At 38.6% G+C, this 21,786-nt stretch overlaps 1 protein-coding gene across 1 annotated transcript; it reads right to left on the bottom strand.

The window, feature by feature from the left end:
- Positions 1–596: 596 nt before the first annotated feature.
- On the bottom strand, positions 597–16,391 carry LOC105382803 (zinc finger protein basonuclin-2). The gene is made up of 2 exons (XM_011552753.3): positions 16,165–16,391; positions 597–4,494 (listed from the first exon to the last, which is right to left on the bottom strand). Exons 1-2 carry the CDS (start codon positions 16,171–16,173, stop codon positions 1,279–1,281), a joined length of 3,225 nt encoding a protein of 1,074 aa, XP_011551055.3. The 5' UTR covers positions 16,174–16,391; the 3' UTR covers positions 597–1,278.
- Between the last annotated feature and the right edge of the window lie 5,395 nt (positions 16,392–21,786).

The raw sequence follows: 21,786 nt of genomic DNA, 5'->3' as shown, positions 1-21,786 counted from the left end.
TGTGGGCACGGCAATATTATAATTAAACTATGTTTTACAGATAGAAACTATGTTCTACCTATAAGCAGAGGTACACGTAGGTACCTTTATTTCTTCAGTGTATTAGTCCCGATAAAGTGTAAGTAGGTCCTATTTTATATTTCCATCATTTAAGAACCGATATAATATCTGTGGTCAAAAGTATTCCTACATGTATGTGGCCGCTGCCGGGAATCGAACCCGAAACTTATGATTTTAGGCAAAACAGCTTTTCATGAGAAGAGGTATACAAGTTTTCAATATTTACTTTCTTACCTAAATAAATACTTACAACTTGATCCAGACACGCGAAGTTATTGTAACCATGATGTCAACATAATTGTACCCTCAAATTCATAGAACGTAGGTATTGTAAATTTACAATAAGGTTAAAATTGACTTTGAAATACCAGAGTCTTTACGTAAGTGAAAAAGTTGAAATTCGTATATCGTATCGTTCAAACATATTGTAAAGTGTCAAAAAGCGTTAGTGTTTGGTGTTTTTAAATTTAGATCAATTTCTGTTTCTGAAAGTTGTAAAATATCTACGGGGACAAATGGCGAAGAATAAAAGAGGATGATTTGAAAAACCTTTTCGTTTATTCATATATGTTTGGCAAAAGGAATAATACCTAACGATGACATGCTTAATTTATTCTGTACAAAATTATGCGTTAACATACAATTTAGCATAAGTACAAGTTTACACATGCATAAAGCATTCACATATTCATTTTAATACTTTTTTGGTTTGTAACACCACTAACATACATTAATTTAACAAATCTCACACTTTAAATTGATCCTAAACACTTACACTTAATTTAGCTTATACTTTAGCAAAAGATGGAATTTTGACGAGTAAATAAAATCTTGTTGAATAAATGTACCTATTTAGCACCAAAATAGCTGAAAGTTATCATTACTTACTTACATACCAATATTTATGATACACATATTTTTTGTACATTTGTCTCTATTATTTATTTACACATTTATTGCACAAATTATTACTATGGAATGTTGAACAATAGACTAAGTAGTTACTAACTAGGTTTATTTACAGAATGAGATTTGACTTATTGAGAATTTATTAAGAGGTACTGGCTAACATTGTATTTATATTTACGAACATAGGTATTTGGATTACTATTCTATTCACCGAATTGAGTATAATATTTGGTACTTAAACGTTAACTAAATCACAAATGCACTGGAGATTAGTTTTCACTGAGAGTTCGTAGCACTTTACTGATGACGTCACGAGGAGTTGACATGCACCCCCCGCGCGCCCCGCGCCCCCTGCAGGCGCAAGCCCAGCGCGTGCGCCTCGGCGTGGTGGTTCCTCTTAGTCCTTGAGAAGAACGCAGCCCCGCACCCGCCGACCGTGCAACGGTGCAATAACTGCTGGTGCTTCGCCTCACAATGCTTCTTCAGGACGCCCAAGTCAGTGAACGACTCGCTGCAGCCCCGACATGGATAGTGCCCGGCGCTGTCCGGTCGCGGCGCCTCCTCCTCCACACAGTAGTTTAGTTTCCCATGAGATATCGGCGGCGAGAAGCTCTGATTCTGACAGCCGAAGCCGTTGAGGCCCGGCGGCAGGAAGCCGAAGGGCAGTGGAGGGAAATTGGGCAGCATGTTGAAGGGAGGGAAGAGGAAGGGGTGTTGCGGAAACGCTTCTCTGTTCAGGTAGGCCTCGGGCAGGTTTAGTGGAAGGTATGGCGATCCAAAAGGAAGCTGCGTTTGACTGATTGGGCTTGATTTCAGCTTTTCCGCTTCCTTTGCCTGGTAGTACTTGTTCGACTCGATGTAGGGCATGCCGGGATCGTCGTCGGTGAGCCTCATCATCAGCTCCACCTGCTCACGAGCCTTCTCTAGCAGCACCAGAGGAGAGTCATCTACACCTCCTACTTCATCAGTAGACAGAAGTTTCCGGTGCAGGTTCATGTTGGCGCTGTGCCGGTCGCGACTCCTCCTCGACGGGAAGGCAGCATAGCATCCCTCTACGTTGCACTTATGCATTGACTTTAAATGCTCGTTTTGATAATGAGAGCGGACACTGAAAACGTTCTGGAACATCTTTCCACAGACGGTACATTTTCTCGGATTTTCGTGATCTAATGGTATATCATTGGTACTGACAAAGATGCCGTTGTCGATGTGACCATATATTTGTCCTGGACCATCGTCAGAGGGACTCTCGTAGCTGGAGACGGAAGATGATCGTGATCTGTCAGATAAATGGGCACTGTCGTTCATGGAGAGATTGTAAGGCCCAGCAGCGGTTAGAAGAGGTTCAGGTTTTCGGTGTGTTGGATGGAAATCGCCTCGAGATAAGCTTTCTAGCCGCTTTAGTGCATTTTCCGACGAAAATTGTTCATCAAGCTTAGTAGTCACTTTCTTATTTTCAGTATTCTCAAGACTTTCTCTAGGTTCTTCTTTTACTCTTAGATCCTGTGCCATGTTATTATCAGATGGCTCCTCTTTAATAGGATGCAGATCATCTTTGACTTCTGTGGGTTTGTTGTAGTTGTCTTTGTACTCCGTGTCGTGAGTTTCACGTTTAACTTTTTTGAGATCCAGTACTTCATCATCATCATTGCTCTGTTGATTTTCCGAATCATCGATATGGGAATTGTTTTGAAGTCGAGTAGGATTTAAGTTCTTTCGTTTTCTTTTATTAGAATTAGGACTAACTGGGCATTCTTTAATGCTTTCTGTTTGTTCTGCATCTCCCAAACTTTGATCATATTCTGCTTCGGAGTCTGCAACTGACCCACTGTTATTTTTATGGAAGTTATGTGTGTAATAATCATTTGTGTCACCATCTTCATCATCATCGTCCCCTGCAACCACTACTATGCCATCATCTTCATCAGAATCACCTTGGCCATTTTGATCCTTGTTATCCATAGAATCACTTTCTCCACCGTCACGATTGTATTCGTTGTGTTCCATGTGAGATGAGTAATTCACATCCATATTATTTTTATATTCTGGAGGCATGTTGTTAAACTGTCGCATGTTGTGCCCGGGGTTCAGCAACGGAAACGAGCCGAATGGATGCAGTGGATTCATCACGGGAGGCATCCCCAATCCTGCTGCGTGGGGAGGGATCAACACAGGGTGGAGTTGTGAGCTTCGACCATCATGTGGTGAGATTTTTCTTCTTAAATGTGGAGAATGAAGTTTAGGGTTAGGGTTAGCACTATGTCTGTTACGAGATCTTCTTGAGCTAAACATCATGCTACATCCATCTACTGTGCATTTGTGCATTTCTCTCAAATGAACCGCTGAGAAGTGGATCTTTAATGCACCTTTGTCACAGAATGTTTTTAGACAAACGTTGCATTGAACTCTCTTCTTTCCGGTTGCTGGATTGATAAAGTGAGTACCAAGGTTCAAAGGTATCTGTGACGCCCCCCATTGCCTTTTAGGTGGGCTCATACTCTTCTGTAGCATAGCATTTCTTGACATTTGTGGTGGGTCAGGCAAAACATCTTTACTAAGATTTAAAATGTTTTCCTCTTCTGCCCTTTTTTCTTGCCTCTCTTTGTCGGCAGTTCTCGCAGGCTTATTTTCAGCATTTTCTGAGTGTTTACCAGCTATATGAGGTAAAAGAGCTTGTAAAGATGCAAGCCCCATTGGATTCTGACTGAGTGCTGCCACCATAGCAGCAGGGTGGTTAAATGTCGACGGTAGGGACATCGGGGGCATGGGCATGTTGCCTGGGAGGGAGAAGTTGAAGAGTGGGTTTCTCATGCTCATGTTCATAAAGTCAACTGCATTTCTGTCTCGTGCATCATATGCGTGTTTTCTACGATCTGGTGTCTCATCGTGATGCTCGTTGCGATTATACTTATTGGCCTCAAATGGTTGCATATTTCTTAGATGGTTCAGTGGAGATACGTTGCTAGGACTAGTGTTAGACACAGGACTGGATGAGGTAGATAGTCGGACACTTCGGTTCGGAGACGCTTCAGCTGACGATCGGTACTGAGGTGATCTGCTAGGGACTGGAGACGTTCTCGCATCGTGGGGGGAGAGTCGCTCTTTTTTCACTTTCGCTTCGTACTCTGCTCTGTCCTCAGAGTTCTTCTTCGTCTCTTTCTCCTGTAGACTCATCAAGTAGTCAAACCGGCTCTTGGCTTCCATCATTTGTTGGAAATATTTCAACGACTCATCATGTCGTTCTTGTTCCTTGGTTCTCGCTTCGTCGCTCAGTTTCCTGAACTCGGCTTGAAGCTTCATTTGTTGGAAGGCGCGGGAGTCCGGCTGTTCCATTCTTTTGTCTGCTTTCATTTTCTCAATGTCCAGTGCGGGTTCTGGGGGCGGGGTGAGGCCGTTCTCGCGGTAGAGCGGCAGCAGCGAGGTCTTGTGGTAGGCGCGCGCCTCCTGGAGCTTGAGGATCTGCTGCAGCGCCGCGCTGTGCTCCGAGCGCGCGCTCCATCGGTCGCCGCCACTCGACTGAGATTCCTGAAACAAGAAAACACCATCCATTAGCACATGACTATTCAACAGACCATTTTTGAATGTTTATGCTAAATACAGCTTGGTGTTAAATCTGCTCCCGCCCCGCACCCGGCGCTAGGACGAAACCAGTTAAATACGCTTAATTCCGTAACATTAACCTGAATTAATTTATACAAATCATAAAGAATGAATGGTAAACCAGATTTAGTAGACTAAACACAGGTTAGTCAAAAGTTTTCAAATGGGCGCCTCTTCGAAATAATAGCTGCGCCGACACAAAACCACACCTTGTGTTTTCAAAGGCTAATATCAAATTAATTCCAAGAACCGAGAGCAATTGGGTAAAATTGTGTAAAATGACGGCTCGAGTCCCGACTTCACGATAGAAAAGCCGTTTGTGTCGCGTGTTTGGAACGATTTAATCCACAAACCAAATTACTATTCATTTAGTAACTATTCTGGGGCTCACTGTGCCGCCGCGTTGTCAATAGTTATATTAGGCTCTGCCTAGCTTGGGGTCGGATGGCCGTGTGTGAGATGTCCCCACATATAAGTTATCCCGGCCTAAACTCTTGCTTGAGGTTAATCTCTTTAATGTTTGATGGCACTTACACTTATTATATGACTGTTAGTGTAAAATAGCATTTAGTTGTTTTAATTATGATATAAATAACTATTACCTACTAGGTTAATGAAAAATAACTATTTATCCAGTGATCAAGTTGGTCCGTTAAATGTATTGATGTTAAATCCAATATTTTTAAAGGCCTTTCTAACCGAAAGAGCTACATTATATAGTTACAAACATAAATAGACATAAGTATTACCGAAACAAACCTTTTACATCTGACATGGGTAAATCGACCATTAAAAAAATTAAGTCTGCCTGCTGGCCTCACGTGACCACTAACCGAAAAGATTGTCGCTTTTAAAATATCATTTTGTCACTCGATTATGTACCGCTCCGTATAAACGACCGAGACAAACATACAATTACTGGATTTCTCGGGAAAATTAAATTGTAGTTTGGGCGGCGGCGGCGGCGGCGGGGGCAATTTTACTCGAAATCGGGCAATTATTCTCAAACACTCGAGGATTTGTTTCTAATGGCACTAAGCGGATAAGTACTGGGGATAATAAAGTGTCGTTTAAGAAAAATACACGTTTCATTGGAATCGGGGCCTCGGGCGAAATTATAGGGGATTTTAAAAGGCAATTTGGGAACATTCGTGAGGACAAATAAAGGATTGTGGTTTCGTTAGAAGAAAATAATGGTGATGTGGAAATGCCATTTGATGGTGATCTTTTTAATAAGCAATTAGAGCATTATAGCCGGTCCTTGTTTGTGGTTGGGCCCTTTTAAGAAGCATTTGTGAGGACTGTTATTATTTATAAGAGCATTGTCATTTACATAAAAAATACTTTTATTGTTTGGGTTAACATTCTTTGGTTCATAATTATTATGTTAACAAAATGAAATGGGTACCAACTGTCAGTTATAAAATGTAGAGATCAGAATAAAATTATGAAGTGAAAAAAATATATACTTATACGTATACTTAAATATACATACTATAGCTAATACACATTTTGTAGAGATAAGATATAGGTATTCAATCCATTAGATAAAGTTATTGTTGATTCTCGTATTCAGTACCGGTTCATACCTACATGTGGGTACACAAAGCCAATGTCAAAGCCGTGTCAACTCACAAGTATACCACCAAGTACCCTGACATAAGCTGAGGTGATCGACCTCTTAAGTCTGGCTGCGTCCCAGGTCCGTAACCCACGACAATAAGGGCTAATTTACCTCGCACAGCCTGAAGAAATAAACTTTTGAGCATGCTGACCCACGCCCACCGTCAGATCAAGCAATGGACAAGCGAACATATTTCACATTTTTTTCTTAGCTTTTAATTATCTGTCACAACAAAATGGACCTTGTCGTTGAGAAATTGGAGTTGTTTTCCGCGCTGTGTCTTTTTTGTATCGTTTAAAACTTGCAGATGCGTGCGTTTTTTTTCCGTCGGCAGTCGGTCTGCCCGGACTGGGCCCATATTGTTTCTCGCACGATTGAGATTAAAACTCGTATGCAGCTTCAGTTGCTTACAAATTACATAGTGAGGAAACCTGTCCGGTGTGCAGGGACGTATGGCTATGTTGAGTAAAGCTAAATATTGTAAGGTTATTAATTCTATTATAGGTTAACAGTGCACGGAGCAATGTCATGAATTATTTATGAAGCCGCCGCGTATTTAGGAACTGTCTACGAAGTTTCGTAGCGCTTAATGCTGCTACGGCGTTTATCAAATGTGTTCAGGAAACTATGTATGTGTTTTATTTTCAAAATTATCCTAATTGCTAAAAATTATAAAATTATTTTTGTGATGGAAAGTAGTTTTCATTTGAGAGCTTCTATGAGACTTTGAGCTGACATACCTAACTATTTGACGGATAGATTTCGAGTAAAGTGATCTAAAGAAATTGAGAAATATGAATACCTTATCAAACAACACACTGTCCTAATATTATTTTGTTTGGACAATGGCGGGCGCGTGGGTGGCAAACAGTATGTTTCGTCATCTCATTATCATCTACTTATACATAAGGTAGGTACATAATAGTTAAGACATAGCAATCATGAAAATAATCCACCGGTAAACCAGCTGAAAAGGTTTTCCAGTGGAAAATTCAGTATAAAGATAATATTATTATTGCTCGTCATAAAAGTTGAAATAAATCTATCAGAAAAGGATCCTACACTCTAGGTATTACAGCCAAAAGGAGATTTTGACAGCACTACAGTTATTTTAACAAACATAATTATTTAACAAACACGCCAATGACGTCCAAACTTCGCTATTAACCCTTCGAGCGTCATCACCTGTCCCCACGCCCTGATACAAATTAGATTTCTTTGAACATGATCGTCAAAGAGCATTATCTTTAATGTAAAGGTAATGATACACTGGGCCGCGGAGACGCTTATCTTAATCTGGTGTTACGGCACCTCGCGGCGGTTATGGGTATTAAAAATAATAATTGGATGACAAAGGTCAACTATCGACTGGGGGTGAGCTGAACTGACCGGTGTGGAATGAGAATGGAGCTTTACTTTTTTGTAATGGCGCGTATAGGCACCAGTATAGATCATATCTGCGAATGTTTGGATCCGACGATCTTTAATGGGAACTAACTGCAGGGTGGCATCTTATCAGTGGTATAGGCGAAGGTCAATAGGGAGTTGACATACTAAATAACATCTGCTATAAAAGTTAAAGCCATAAAAAGTTTTTAATTCGATGATTAGGTAAGGTTTAGTAATTAGTTTAGACATTTTATTTGAAAGTCTATCTACATGGAATATCCACCTAGGTGTAGGACAATATTTTATTCGGTTTGTTAGTTTCTATCTTTATATCTCTATATTTACCTTCTGAATACAAGATGGAAGTTTTTTTTTGTTAAGAGTAAGAAGTTGAATCAGTGGGGTTACCCATCTGAAAGCATGCAAAGTCAAAATAAGTATGTAGGCATAATTTCAAAATAGTACAACCGACCTCTTTATCCTCCCACCAGCGCTTCACGAACTGATCCAGGCTCTGCAAACTACTGTTCTCATACATTTCCACTCAACACACACACAGTTTGACACACACTTTTCGCCCTCACTTCACTTTAGGGTGAAAGCACTAATATTTGTCACTGGGCAGTTTGCGCGAGATCAAACGCTCGGTTCGAGCGGCGAACAACTTATGATGTGACAATTGTCCTAAATCCGTAAAGCAGCCGCCTCTTAGGGGTGGGGATGAAAGGGATAAGAATTTTTCGCGAGTTTTGACCTCACGCAGGTCACTACTTAGAAATGTCAACGCAGGTAAAAAACCCTTTTACCTGAAAGGGTTTAAGACACTGTCAGCAGATTTTTTTGCAACTTATAATGATGTTAAAATCGGATTATTTATGATTCAACAATCATATTGGTAGCTAAGGTATTATTGTTTTATTACTTAAGATTTTTAATCCTGTTTGGGGTGGCACGTGCGCCTCAAATATACTATTTTTGATTATATTAAATACAAGGATTAAGTTAAATGCAATCTGTTAGACCCATATGTTTGAGCTAGGTTCGATGGATTATAATGCTCTTAAATTAAATTTTCATGGAGCAAGATAGGTAGAATTAAATAAAAAATATAAAATAAAGAACGGTCTTGACTAATAGCATGTTTGTATAAAAATTACTATGTATACCTAGACAAAGTTATTTACAAGTATAAATTAGGTAGTATTTTTGTTTAAAATTTATTGGACAAACATACTTAATTATTATCTGCAGTTTATATTTTTATTAGTAATTGCTCGTCCTTAATGTGCAACCATTAACTATGTATTAATTAACGTTTAAAGTTTTATGAAAAATAATAAGCAGTAAAAGCACAATGCATATAATACAGAGTGAACGTCGCAGACACCTGCACAACGGTAATGCTGATGTAAACATGAAATGCGTGAACTCCCAACCATGAAATTGGTCTCTCGCCCTAATTAAGGCTAAAATTATGCGAAAAACGTGTCAAAACTCCGCAAAAATTACTCAATATACTTTTAAATCTCATGGCCCAGTTAAAAAGGCAAATTCAGCAACGAAAATTACACAAAGGTCAGTGCACAAAACCCTCCGTGCCGTACCTTCACGATCCCATACTCGCTCCCTTTCAAAGCCTTCCGTGAACTTATTAAAAAGAAGACTGAGAAATATGAGCCGCGGCGCCTTTGAAGTCCCGCGTGTGTGAGACACAATTAGATAAGCAGCTTAAAAGGTGACAGTGTATCCGACAATGGGCTCGCTCACCCTACACCTTGCGGCTAGACAATAGAACATCTTTAAACAATACAAAAAAGTAATTTCGCTTCTTTGCCGAAAACTTGGCGTCTGTCTGGACGGTGCTAGACAAAAGAAAATGGCAGAAACAACATGTGTGGAACAGGTAAAACCCTATGTATGTATTGTTTGCAAAATGGACTACCTTTGAAGTTTTCCGAGAAGTGTCTTAGGAGATACCAACTTCTAAGTTCCCAAGTTATGTGGACCACACATGTTAGCAAATAATTAGCCAACCGTGAACCCAAAAACCTAACCAAGCACTAAAAACAAGCCAGAAGGAATAGGAAAGGCGAGATTATGCCATTTCAATAACCATTCCCATGGACCCATAAACAACGGTTTCTATCATCGCATCACCCTGACATGCGCTTAGCGTATGCATCAGATATATCCGTACTATGCCGCAGGCGGGCTGTTTCGAGCAATAATATAATTTTGCACCTAATAATTTTGCGTTGTAATTATAATTTATGCTTCGGGTACCTTCGGGTAGTTTCGGATAAGAACGGAGCCCGAGGCGCGGTGACGGCGGGAGTAGCCGTGTCATTGCGATGCGAACGTCTCACGGGATGAATAAATAAAATTGAGCCTCTAAAAACATAAGGACCTAAACCATTTTGTGGGCCAATTAGTTTAAAATATTAATACAGGATGTCCCGTAAATAGTGACGAACGAAAAACTGGAGATACAGGAGGTTGTCTATAATCCGAAACGGTGAAAATAAAAATGGGGGTAGCGACTCTATCAGTAAAGTATCAAAAACTTTCAAAATATTCAAAATGCAGGGGTATTTTTTATTGTACTTTTAGTCATCAAAAGCCGTAGGTGACTGATATGATTAAGGGCTGATTTTATTTATGTATTAGTTTAATATTTTACTTTTGAATACTTAAATAGCTATAAATAGTAAGATTAACGTCGGATCGAACTGAGTGCCAAAAGCGATAAAACTAACTGGAATGCAGAGAAGTATTAGGTTTGAAGATTATGTTTATGTTGTGTCAAAATTTCATAAGGTTTGGTTTCACTTAGGTAAAGGTATCAAATTTAAAGTCAATAAATCCGTTTTAGTGTAGGAGTAGCAGGCATGAGATATGAGCTAAAGCAATTTATCGCAGTTAGGATTAGGTAATATTAGCTGATCTAGGTTCTCAAGTTACACACTGATTTGCATTGAGTAGATGTAGGCAGTGTGCCTCATTAATGACAATGTAACAAGCAATAAATACCCATTATCATGTAATCTGAATGTGTTCTGTCATTCCTTGTTGATGTAAATGTCGAAAATTTTAGAAAACTAATATGATGTGGAAGTCTTTAAATAACATAACTACGTATGATTATAATTACCTAGTTCTCAAGTACTAAAATTATTTACTTTAAACATGTCGTTTACGCTAAATAACTAAAACAAATTATAATTTACTTCTAATCATAGCTCTTAATCATAGGCTTAAATAATATTTAGGTACCGTTCAACTCGGAAAATATCTTAACACGTTTAAAGCCATCAAAGTTCAGTTGATACCTATGATATGACATGTGCTCGTCTAACTAGCTTAGGTAGGCTTTGATGCCAGTATATTTTATATGCTAATAAAAAAACAGCCAGTGAAATTCAATCAAAGTACAGTTTCAATAAAAAGATAATAATAAAGTGATAACCGAATTACTTGTACTAAATAATCCCCTATTTTCGTAATGTCCACCAGTTTTATAAGTAACAGCGCATTAATAAAGAGAATTGGATATAAACTATTTGTATTTAAAACTCTTATTTACTTATTATTATGTAGGTAGTGCTTAAAAACGCTAACGCCACAAAATAATAACTACCTAGTGTATGTATGTACCAGTACTAACGCAAACAATAACTTAATAATTATATTAACCTTGTAATACCTACAGGTGGTCTTAGGATTTTCCTGGAAAAGCCAAAATACAGACAGTTGTAAATTCTTGGAAATAAAGTTTTAATAAAATTATTTTACTACTACACGTTTTCCTGGCTTCAAAAGTGAGCAAATGAATGAATACTCTTTCGAACTGAAAATTATTTTGTGTTTACTTACTAATAATATTTATCTTACAACTAATGGTTTAAAAGTGAAAATAGGTTGGGTGAAGCATGACATAAAATACCTACTTATGTAGATATTCATACCAAAAAACTATCAAATATCTATCTCTACATTCGTACAAATCCTAGGAAACTCTCCTTCTGGGAAATATTGTCTTGCAAATTTATAAGTATATATTTCTAATAGTCAGCGACTGCGCCCATCTGTGATTCTCAATCCGCCTAATGGAGCGTTGCACCAGCCTTGCATTTACCTGATGACCCTCGATTTATTTCAATAAGCGGGGCCGCGGTAATAGCTAGTCTAGCCGGCGACGGACAGCCATGTTTTGCATTATTATAATGTTATGGACAATCTTGTGTGTTGAGGAAGTACGTGAGGCAAACAACATTAGACGTAATGGTGTTAGTTTTCGAAAATGTCCGAGTTTGTCTGGCTTGCGATGGCAAAGAATAGAAATCGGTGCTATGAAATTGTAACCTAAACTCGTATACTTGTTTAGATAAACAACGAATGTTTTTGTTTTTTGTAAACTTTTCCACAAAACACTTATCAGTCCAAAACTAATTGACCCTAAACATTGTATCCTAACCTAAGATGATGTCCTATGCCCAGAGATGAAGAGATCCCTCGGCAGTTCCAATTAGTCTCGATGACTTCAACGCGCGAAACCTCAGAGGAACAATAGCAAGAAACTGAAGCCGCCAGGTGCGCGCTACCATCTCAAATTACTTTATTGTCAGACACGTGGTAGGTACACGACGAGGGAATCGGTTGGCAGGTATATAGCCGCGAATATGGCTGCTTTAAACCATTTCGAATACTATAGAATGGTAGATGAATACCTTCTATGAAATCATTTATAAAGCATAGTAATAAAGTAGTAGTAAGTAGATTAGGTATTCACAAATTATTTTGCGTTACAAAATACTTGATCAGTAGTAAAAATCAACAGATAAGATGAGTTTACGCGAAAGCAAAAGCATTGACCTCATTGGTCAGTCTTTTAAAACAATGCCTCCGGTGTTGATCTGGCTGGCGGCGAGCGTGGTCGAGATTGCGCATCAAGTCTCCAGGAAGCGCAAAACCAACACACGAAACGGGCAGAAGTCGACACAGCGCTTTATCTGGCATCGCGGCGCAGCTCAACCGTGTATAAGTTTCAGCGATGCATTTCTCAGTTGCAATCGCGACGTTTGCCCGCGGCGCTGCAGTCGGCGGCGGCGCGTGGAACTAATGGGCGTCACGCTCGGGGCGCGCGCGCAACTTTTGACATCTCTCCGCTTTATATCCTGCCTCGAATGCGCTTTCAGCCCGTACGTAGGTGTTTAGGAAACGTTTCGTCTTCTGTAATTAGCGTCAACGGAACAAAGGGGTTCTGTGATTAGCTCCGGGAGATTGCGCGCTGATTTTGAGATGGGGTTCTCGAGACGAGTGGGTTTGATGCGGAATAATTATTAACTAGCTATTCTGGATCTTTGGATGGAAATGTTTGCAGTCCACTTTTATTCTTGATCTTCATAAATGACATTACTTCCTGCATTCAACATTGTAAATTTTCTCTCTATGCCGATGATCTTAAAATTTATAGAACAGTTAATTCCGTAAACGATATAAATCTAATTCAACAAGACATAAATAGGATACAAATCTGGTGTGACAGAAACAAAATGTGTCTCAATATAAATAAATGTTACTTTATAAAATTTACCAAAAAGAAAAACCCTTTAGTATCATTGTATAAAATTGCAAACCAAAATATTAGTCAAGTTCTGGAAATAAAAGATTTAGGCGTTATACTTGATAGCCAACTAAATTTTAAAAGTCACATAGACAGTGTCACTAAAAGAGCGGCTCAGATGCTTGGCTTTCTAAAGCGTAATACAAGGGGATTTAGTAATAAAACGAAAATCCTTTTGTATAACGCTTTGGTTAGGAGTATATTGGAGTTCGCAAGCGTGGTGTGGAACCCGCACTACGCCGTGCACTCGCAGCGCCTCGAGGGCATCCAGCGCGCCTTCACCCGCCACCTCGCCTTCATCAGCCCCGGCATCTCACACCGGTGTCCGTACGAACAGCGGTTGACATATTTCAATATGATTTCTTTACGGCATCGACGGATTCAGCATGATCTCATGTTCTTATATAATGTTGTTAATAATAAAATATACTCTACTAATATCTCCAGTAAAATCAAAATATCAGTCCCATTTAATTACCCGCGTAAACGTATAACCAATTTATTTCACTCAAACCATTCCAGAACCAACCTCGGTGTACACGCTCCACTCAATAGAATGTGCAATGAATTCAACACTATAAATAGTAAATTTGACAATTTGGATATTTTTTCGGATAGTCTTGCAGTTTTTAGAAATAAGGTACTTAGTGCGATCTCTAACTAATAATGTATAACATATTAGTGTTAAGAAGTTGTTTTTGTTTTTATAGTTTAAATAAGTTTATATATCTGTTTTCATGTCAGAATTTTTAAAGAATGTGAGTTAAAGTTTTATTTTTCTTTTTGTAATACTAAACTGTATTTTTAATTATGATTATTTCTATGTTTTGTTATGTGCCTAACAAGTGTTGAGCATGTCTGTAATTGGTACATGTTATTGATAAGTACCTCTCTAACCTTTCTTTTATAAGTGTATTGTAACATGTACTGTTGATGTGCCTTATATAAATAAATAAATAAATAAATAAATAAATCTTGTCAGCTATTCTAAAACGTTACCAATTTTGTGAGAAAAATAAAGCGAAGAAATTCACATATTTAACATTTGTACAATAATTAGATACCCATATTATATGCTCTGCCTAGCTTGGGGTCGGATCGGATAGCCGTGTGTGAGATGTCATTATTGTGTTATTATTAGTTTGTACATCAATATTCTTGGTTCGTACTGCAACTAAGGACCTCCGGGAAAAGCAAAATTATTCGCCGTTTAGGCAACTACAAGCGCCGTTTTAGTATATGTTTGACAACGAAACGTTATCTGTATTATTATTGGTAGTGCGATAAACGTTGTAAGGTAAAACGCGAGGGCCTTCTGGGCGCCCCGGGCGTCACGCCAGCAGCGCGGGGCCATCGGGCGACGCGACGCCGGGGCGGCAGCGAACGTGTTAACTACGATATTGCTGAAATGCTGCAGTGGTTTTGCTGTGCGGCTACCAAATAATAGTATTTATGCTATTGTCTAATTTAATGAATTAGTTTTAAAATGTAAATAATCATTGAATTGATTGAATGAAGTTAAGTTAGGAATAGTTTTGATTTGTATGTAGAGTCCAAAAAAGCTACTATCCTACAAAACAATTTTCAAGACCAAAAAAATATACTGTACTTAATTATATATTATAATTTATCGTTTTTCAATCTTATGGCAAAAAAAACTTGTTTAATAAATAGTAAGACTGTAGTTAGGTTATTTTAAAGTATAATAAATAAAGAATATTAAATAAATACCTATCTTAAATATATACCGAGGGAGACGATTGGAGCTAAGCAGCCTAGCTTTGGTAACTAATTAGGAAAAGTATATCGGCGGTTCATAGGACATAATACAGATGCTCTTGAAAGAGAGGAGGAATGAAATAGGTACTCTGCCGAATGATCATACTTTAGTGACACAAGATGTTGCTAAGTGGCAATTTCGGCATATTCTGTTATCTAACCGACAGGGATTGATTTACAAATTAAACGTCATCTCCATATGAAATTCATGACAGATGTGTTAAAAGTCAACCACTACTCCCTGGTTAAGCTCTAACCGACTATAGAGAAATTGGCACTAAGAAGGCAAGAATTAAGTAATCAAGACGGACAACTCACAGAACATCAACAGAAACAAATTCCAACACCAAAATAGGGAAAATTTATATTCTGTGTAATTTGAATTTTTCATCCATTTAGGGGTAGCAGTTTGTGTGGTTTTGGACTTATAATTCCGTAATTAAATACATTTTTTATTAGAAAATTAGGTTTTGTTACAAACACACACATATAAAATAAGCGTAAGTAATTATAACTAAAGCTAATACAATAATAATAATTGCATTCACAAATAAATCCCTACAAAGAAGTTTTATTTTATATTCAAACAGAAATACCTACTAATTGTATTTTTATAACAGACTAGCTGTTCCCGCGCGCTTCGCTTCGCCTTAAAAAGTTTTCCCGTGGGAATTCCGGGATAAAAAGTAGCCTATGTTCTTTCCCAGGGTCTTGACCGTATGTATACCAAATTTCATTCAAATCCGTTCAGTAGTTTTGGCGTGAAAGAGTAACAGACAGACAGACAGACAGACAGACAGACACAGTTACTTTCGCATTTATAATATTAGTTAGGATTAAATCGTCAGTGTCGATTAGCACACTTAATTTATAAAAGTATAATTTTAATCATGCCTCAGTAGCTCAGTACCGACTTAAAAGAACTTAATATGACGGCGCCAAAAATTTAGGGCGTAAATTAAATTATTCAACATTTTGGCAAGCATAAAAAAATACCTGAGTAAAATAAAATGGAATACACTATGAAGTTAGTTATTTAAATTAATCCTAGATTGTATCATTAAACATGCCAATCAACTTCTCGTAATTAAGCACCTTTACCGTTTACTGCACCAAACTGAAATTGCGCTAAATCCTAATTCTTATTAGACAATACCAAACATAAAATAAAGAAACAAACCTGAATCATGAATGCTGCTGCGGTGTTCTTCTCAAAACAAATTGTTCACACACTGAGAACGTCACATCACAGTTCATTTCACATATACAAATCCTATATTAGTATGCGCGAGTATCTAAATATGTCTCGGACAACGTATACGTATAGAAGCTATACTGACGCACCGCGCAATACACGACCGTCTTGGCGTCTGCGAGGCCGGCCACTGGGCTTCGCGGAGAGCGGGATGAAAGATCCGCGGGTCACATGCAAGCTGAAGGATGCCAAAGGAGCTGGGCAGATGCGACAGGACACACTCTGGTGAAAAGAGACGACAGTACTCCGTGACATTTGAAAACTGTGTCTTTACACCACCCTGTATACTGCCGTTGGATTTTATACCCTAACTGCCACGTATAAGGTCCAGTTTACTACTAATGAAATACAAGTTATGGCATTTTGTAGCTGAGCAACAATTGTCCTCTAATGTGTCGCACAAAACAGAGCGCCAGCTTTAAGCATAGCCCGCTAGGGGCGAAAATGCTTCGTTGCGGCCTTGTCGCTTGAGCTGTAAGGTGTTAAAAAGCTGTATGTCGTTTGATGTCGCTTCTAGAGCAACCGGGCAGGCGAGCGAGCGAGACGGGGACATGTGGGCCGTGGGGGGAGGAAAGGGAGGTGTCACCACGAATGCTTTTTAGGGCTTAAGCCGGATAAGCGTAGTGCGGATTTTATGACGCCGCTGTTTAGCTTTTGCGCAACAGTGAATTTTTCAGTAGTGCACTACTGCTTCTTCTGACGCGCTTCAAATATAAAGTTATTTATGGATGCGGTTACATGATTTAGAACTGTAATTTATTAATGTTTAGGCACACTTCAACCATCTAATATTTATACAGTTGTTTAGTTTGGTCTCGGGGCTTGTGAAACTTTTGACAGGTCCGATGGAAACGAATAGATGGTTTACTTTAAATACATGACTAGACAATGTTTAGCGTTGAAATTAGTAGAGTACTAAAAGCTTTGTTTTTTTAAAATTATTTTATCATAGAATTAGATTTAGACCCAAATGAAAAAGAAACCTAGCAAAAAAAAACTATTCCAAATCTCATTACTACGTCTCCCAATCCATTTTGCGGGCCCGCCTGTCCTTTGTCAACTGTCATCGTATCAATAACGCGGCCGCAAACACGAATGGGCAAAAAGTGACTTTTTCCGATACAAGTGGCTTTCTGAGTCTGAGCGACACAATGCGCAAGCGCCACCGAATGATTATGAACAAAAACCAAGTGACATTTTCTTGTCATCTTCTGGCCCACCGTCGGTTTGGCTTTGTCGGGTGGGTTTAAATATTAATTCTTGTGTTGAGTTTTTTTTCTTTTTGCGTACAATGGCAGTGTCGCTGGCCAGTGGCCACCCACGAGGAGCAAACCGTGAAATGAGCTGCAATGAGATAAGCTGCCGGCCTCGTTCGCGTTACATTTGCTGTTTTAGTTTTTTTTTTCAGCTAAGGTAAGTAGATTTGTTATTGGATATTTGTATATTTAGATATAATAGGTATCTATAAAATTACTAAAATTGTGTAAAACACCTAAGATCTATTTTTGATCTTAGGTGTTTGATACAATTTTAGCACCTAATTGGTATATTAATTATACACTTAAAATCATTTTTCACAATAAACAAATATGTAGGTATAAACTTTTATACTTAAATGTATTTTCCTTGGTAACCAACTCAAAGCTCGTCAAAACCCACAAACAAAGACATCGCGATTAACCATCTGCTTTTCAAAATTAAAAACCAGCAAATTAGCTCGACTATCTCGCCGAGGTATCGCATGATAGCGACCTGCGAACACGCAATAAAATGTATAACAATTCAGTCCACCCCGCATAGGTATTGTAAAAAACTAAAAAAAATACGAAAAGGCGATCGTCACCTGTTGTGTCATTTGGTCCCAATAAACACACCGCCAAAGAAAACGTAAAATGGAACGTATTTTTTTGTTGTTGACCAATATGACCGAAACTTGTGTTACGACCATTTGGTATTGGTGTCCAACTCCTAGTGAACATTTCGTTAATTGAAACTAGCCTTTATTCTTGGGTCGGTAGGAGCATTTCATTTTTGTTTTTAGGGTGTAAAAAATAAAAGACAAGTTTTTTTTTCGTAAACGTCACGTCGTTTTGACTGACGAATATTTACGAGGCTATTCGTTACTATGGCTATGGCTGTGGGCGGAATAAAACTTGGGGCCAACTTCATTAGGTGGAATTGGCAATAGCGACAGGTCGCTGTAAAATGATAATACCTACTTGGCTCACAATTATACGATCAGTCACGCCATCTGAAAAAAATTGAAGCAGTTTTTTAAGATGAGCAAGCACGTTTTTAAAGTTATAAGTATTATCAAATTTCATATACACTCATATGTTATACATTTAAATTACATTGAAACTGAATAGATGAAGTTGTATTTTTGGACGATGATAAAGAAGTAGGTAGCATTACTTCGTAATAGATGTTGTATATTTTAGTTTACGTAAAACTATCGAACGTTTATAACTCTTATAAGTATAGCACTTTGAAATTAACAAAGCCCCAATATAAATCTATCACAACTAGCGATAACATATCGGTAGTAATCTTTAAAAGTGGTTATAACAATTAACGGTAATTAAGTTGAATGCTATTTAATTGATACGTCTCAAGTCCAATTCAATTGTTGGACTTTATCTTAAAATTCAATTGCGAGGTCTCTTATTTTGATAGGTTAAGCGATTGATGTAGATGTATTACTCCATGAGTATTTTGTTTTGTTGTTGAAATGAAACGGCAAGGACACAGACATCTTTATATTCCGCCTAACTAAGCTACGTAGAGCGTAAGTTTTTAATAAAATTATGACCTTTAAAGAACGTAAGTACCTATAGTACTTATAAATATAGTACTTTATAGTTAATTAATATTAGTAATAGTGAGTGACCCGTCAATTATTAAAGTTAATTGTTACAATTTTATTCGGCTAAGCGATATAAGTCGTCTACACAACCGTTCATATCTAGTCCATCTACTCACACACTGAGTCAAAACGCAATACGTTTCTAATATCAAATTATGTTTGAAACAGTCGACTTCTGCCGACACAGGGAACGTTCGCCATACCTTTGTGTACGAGCTAAACAAAATCACAGATAGCATCTCTACCGACGAAATTACTTGCTACCTCCGGTGCAATAGCTTCATAATCTGCCAGTGCTTATTGAAATTGGAAAACGCATTGAGGCAATCAGCACTGGCCTTTGTTGCGCTGCGGTTGGGTAATAAAGAGCTAGGGAAGAACCCTGCTCCGTTGGTAAGGTGGTGTAGAATTGGGTATAAATAGAGAAGCTCTACTTGAAAATTTTCCTTATAGGTACCTACTCTCTATTAAAAACGTAAAATAAAGATAGTAATGGTTTAAGTCCGGAGTTTAAAAAAAAACAGTAGTCTAAAACCGCGTTGAATCCCGAGCTAGGTATATTTAGTCAATTCAAGATTCAAGTTCCATGTCAATAATGTAATAAAAGAACGAACAATACATTTTTAGATCCAGCTTTGTTTGTACCTATGCAGATAGTAGTGTAGTAGTGATAGTCAATCATAAAAAGCTATTTTATTTTTACTGTTAGAGATGGATGCCTCTCTAATCGTTATAATCTGCTTTACTTCATAATAATAGTTCAATAATAACGAGCCTATTTTAATAACAATAAACCTCATTTAAAATGACCCACCCTCATTATAAAACATCGAACTAACTAAAATGTCACAGCATGTTGAAACGTTAAAAGGCTCTTCATCACCTAGCCCTCGATTTTGTATTAGTGTCGCCACATTACTATAAATTACCAGGACATCCAATTGGACCGTATCGTGATAAAAGCGCATAAATACGAGGCTGTCGTCTTTACGGAGTTGGGGAGACACGCAGGGCCGAGGAGTGTTCCTTGTGGGACGCCGCGAAACTGAGTCGCTGTAGGGAAGCGTAGCGGGGTCCCCATCATGCGAGCTCTCCGAGAGACGCCCGGGGCCTGTCACCAGCTCGAGACAGCAGGAGGCGGCGGGCGGTCCAGATTGAACGTTGCGATGGATCGCGGTAGACCGTGTCGGACGCTTTTGAGAAGCTGTCAAGGAAAATTCCTCGGGTTTGACAATGTTGCGTTTGGATTAAAATTAAATGTTGGAGCCATTCATAATTGTTTGTTTATAAAGGTTTTGAATTTAAAAAAGCGATATTTGCATTAAACGTGCCTTCAGTTAAAAGCAATGTTGATTTACGATAAGAATCGTTTAGATAGTGTGTTTGTGCAGAATAAAGTGAGCCGTTCGTGCCATTAGGTTGAATATAAAAGCTACCCATGGCTTTATAAGGCATCGGTCGGGCGAGTCGTCAAACAGATACCCTGTCGACACATTGCCGTGTTGGTTTAGTGAACACAGGCCGCTGATGTACTCTCGCCCCGCGGGATACTGCAGCGCTCTTTTAACCTCTTTTTTTCTCATATTTTTTATACATGCCACAAAGGACGGCGACTTTTGTTCTCGTGTCTCGCTCGTTAATGATTTTTACGAATTATTAATTGTGGGCTGATAAAAGCGGATTGAAAAATGGTGATTGTTATCCGATTTGTTAGTTTCAATATGAGATATTGTTGTGCCGCGGTCCTTTTAGTTTAGGTTCGGGGTGGCATCACGAGCATATGTTGCTAAAGCGATCATTAATTTATTATTGAATGTGGAGTCAATAAATTGTTATTTATTGTTCTATTAATTCCCCTTTATCCATATTTTTGATGCTTACGTAGGTAGAGTAGGCAGATACACGAACATCATAAATATGGCATATAAATATGGATCTATTTTCATTCAAAATAAGATGATCAATCACACACAAGAACGTATTCTGAGCCTAAACGCGCTAAGTTCCGAAAAAATCGCTTACGTAATTATGATTAACAGCGAGGCCCGCGATAAAATCTTTCATTTTCATAACGACCTTCCATTGTGGAAGTTACATGCCCGAGTCATTTAAAATGTAAAGTCTCCATCTCTCTCTAACACATACATTATTGATGTATCTGGGATATGATCCTCGTCCGTACCCTCAGCGTTAACCTTTGCTTTTGTTTAAACGCGTAATAAGTACCGTGGTAATTTCCTCCGCATGATATATGAGTAGTCGGCGACGCGTCCCCAGGTAATGGCGGGGCGGTGCAGTTGTTAGCCTGATGGCGTCGGGATATTTCGGCCGTGGGACGTCCCATAAGATATTGGATGCGGTGAAATAAATTAAATAAACTCGTGTCTAATAATTAAGTTCGGGAGTCCGGTGGAATTTTGATTAATGGTCCCACGGTGCGATTTTTTTATGATCTTTGATAAATGGTTTTGTGAATCATGTTTCCGAGAACGTTGACATTTTGACGTTGCAATTTGCTTTTCCTTTCCATGTCTGACCCCATCTGGTTCATCATTCATTGGCATGTGATATGTTTCTGTGTCGGGATGTCGTTGGTCATCGACCTTGGCAGCAGCGGAAGACACTGGGGGCCGATGGCGCCGTCTCAAAGGGCTTACATAACGCACAATGCGAGAGCGGAT

This window comes from Plutella xylostella, chromosome 21 (assembly GCF_932276165.1).
Source record: "Plutella xylostella chromosome 21, ilPluXylo3.1, whole genome shotgun sequence".
In the NCBI taxonomy this organism is placed as follows: domain Eukaryota; kingdom Metazoa; phylum Arthropoda; class Insecta; order Lepidoptera; family Plutellidae; genus Plutella; species Plutella xylostella.
The sequence above is the reverse complement of the archived record's forward strand: the minus strand, read 5'-3'. Positions and strand labels throughout refer to the sequence as shown.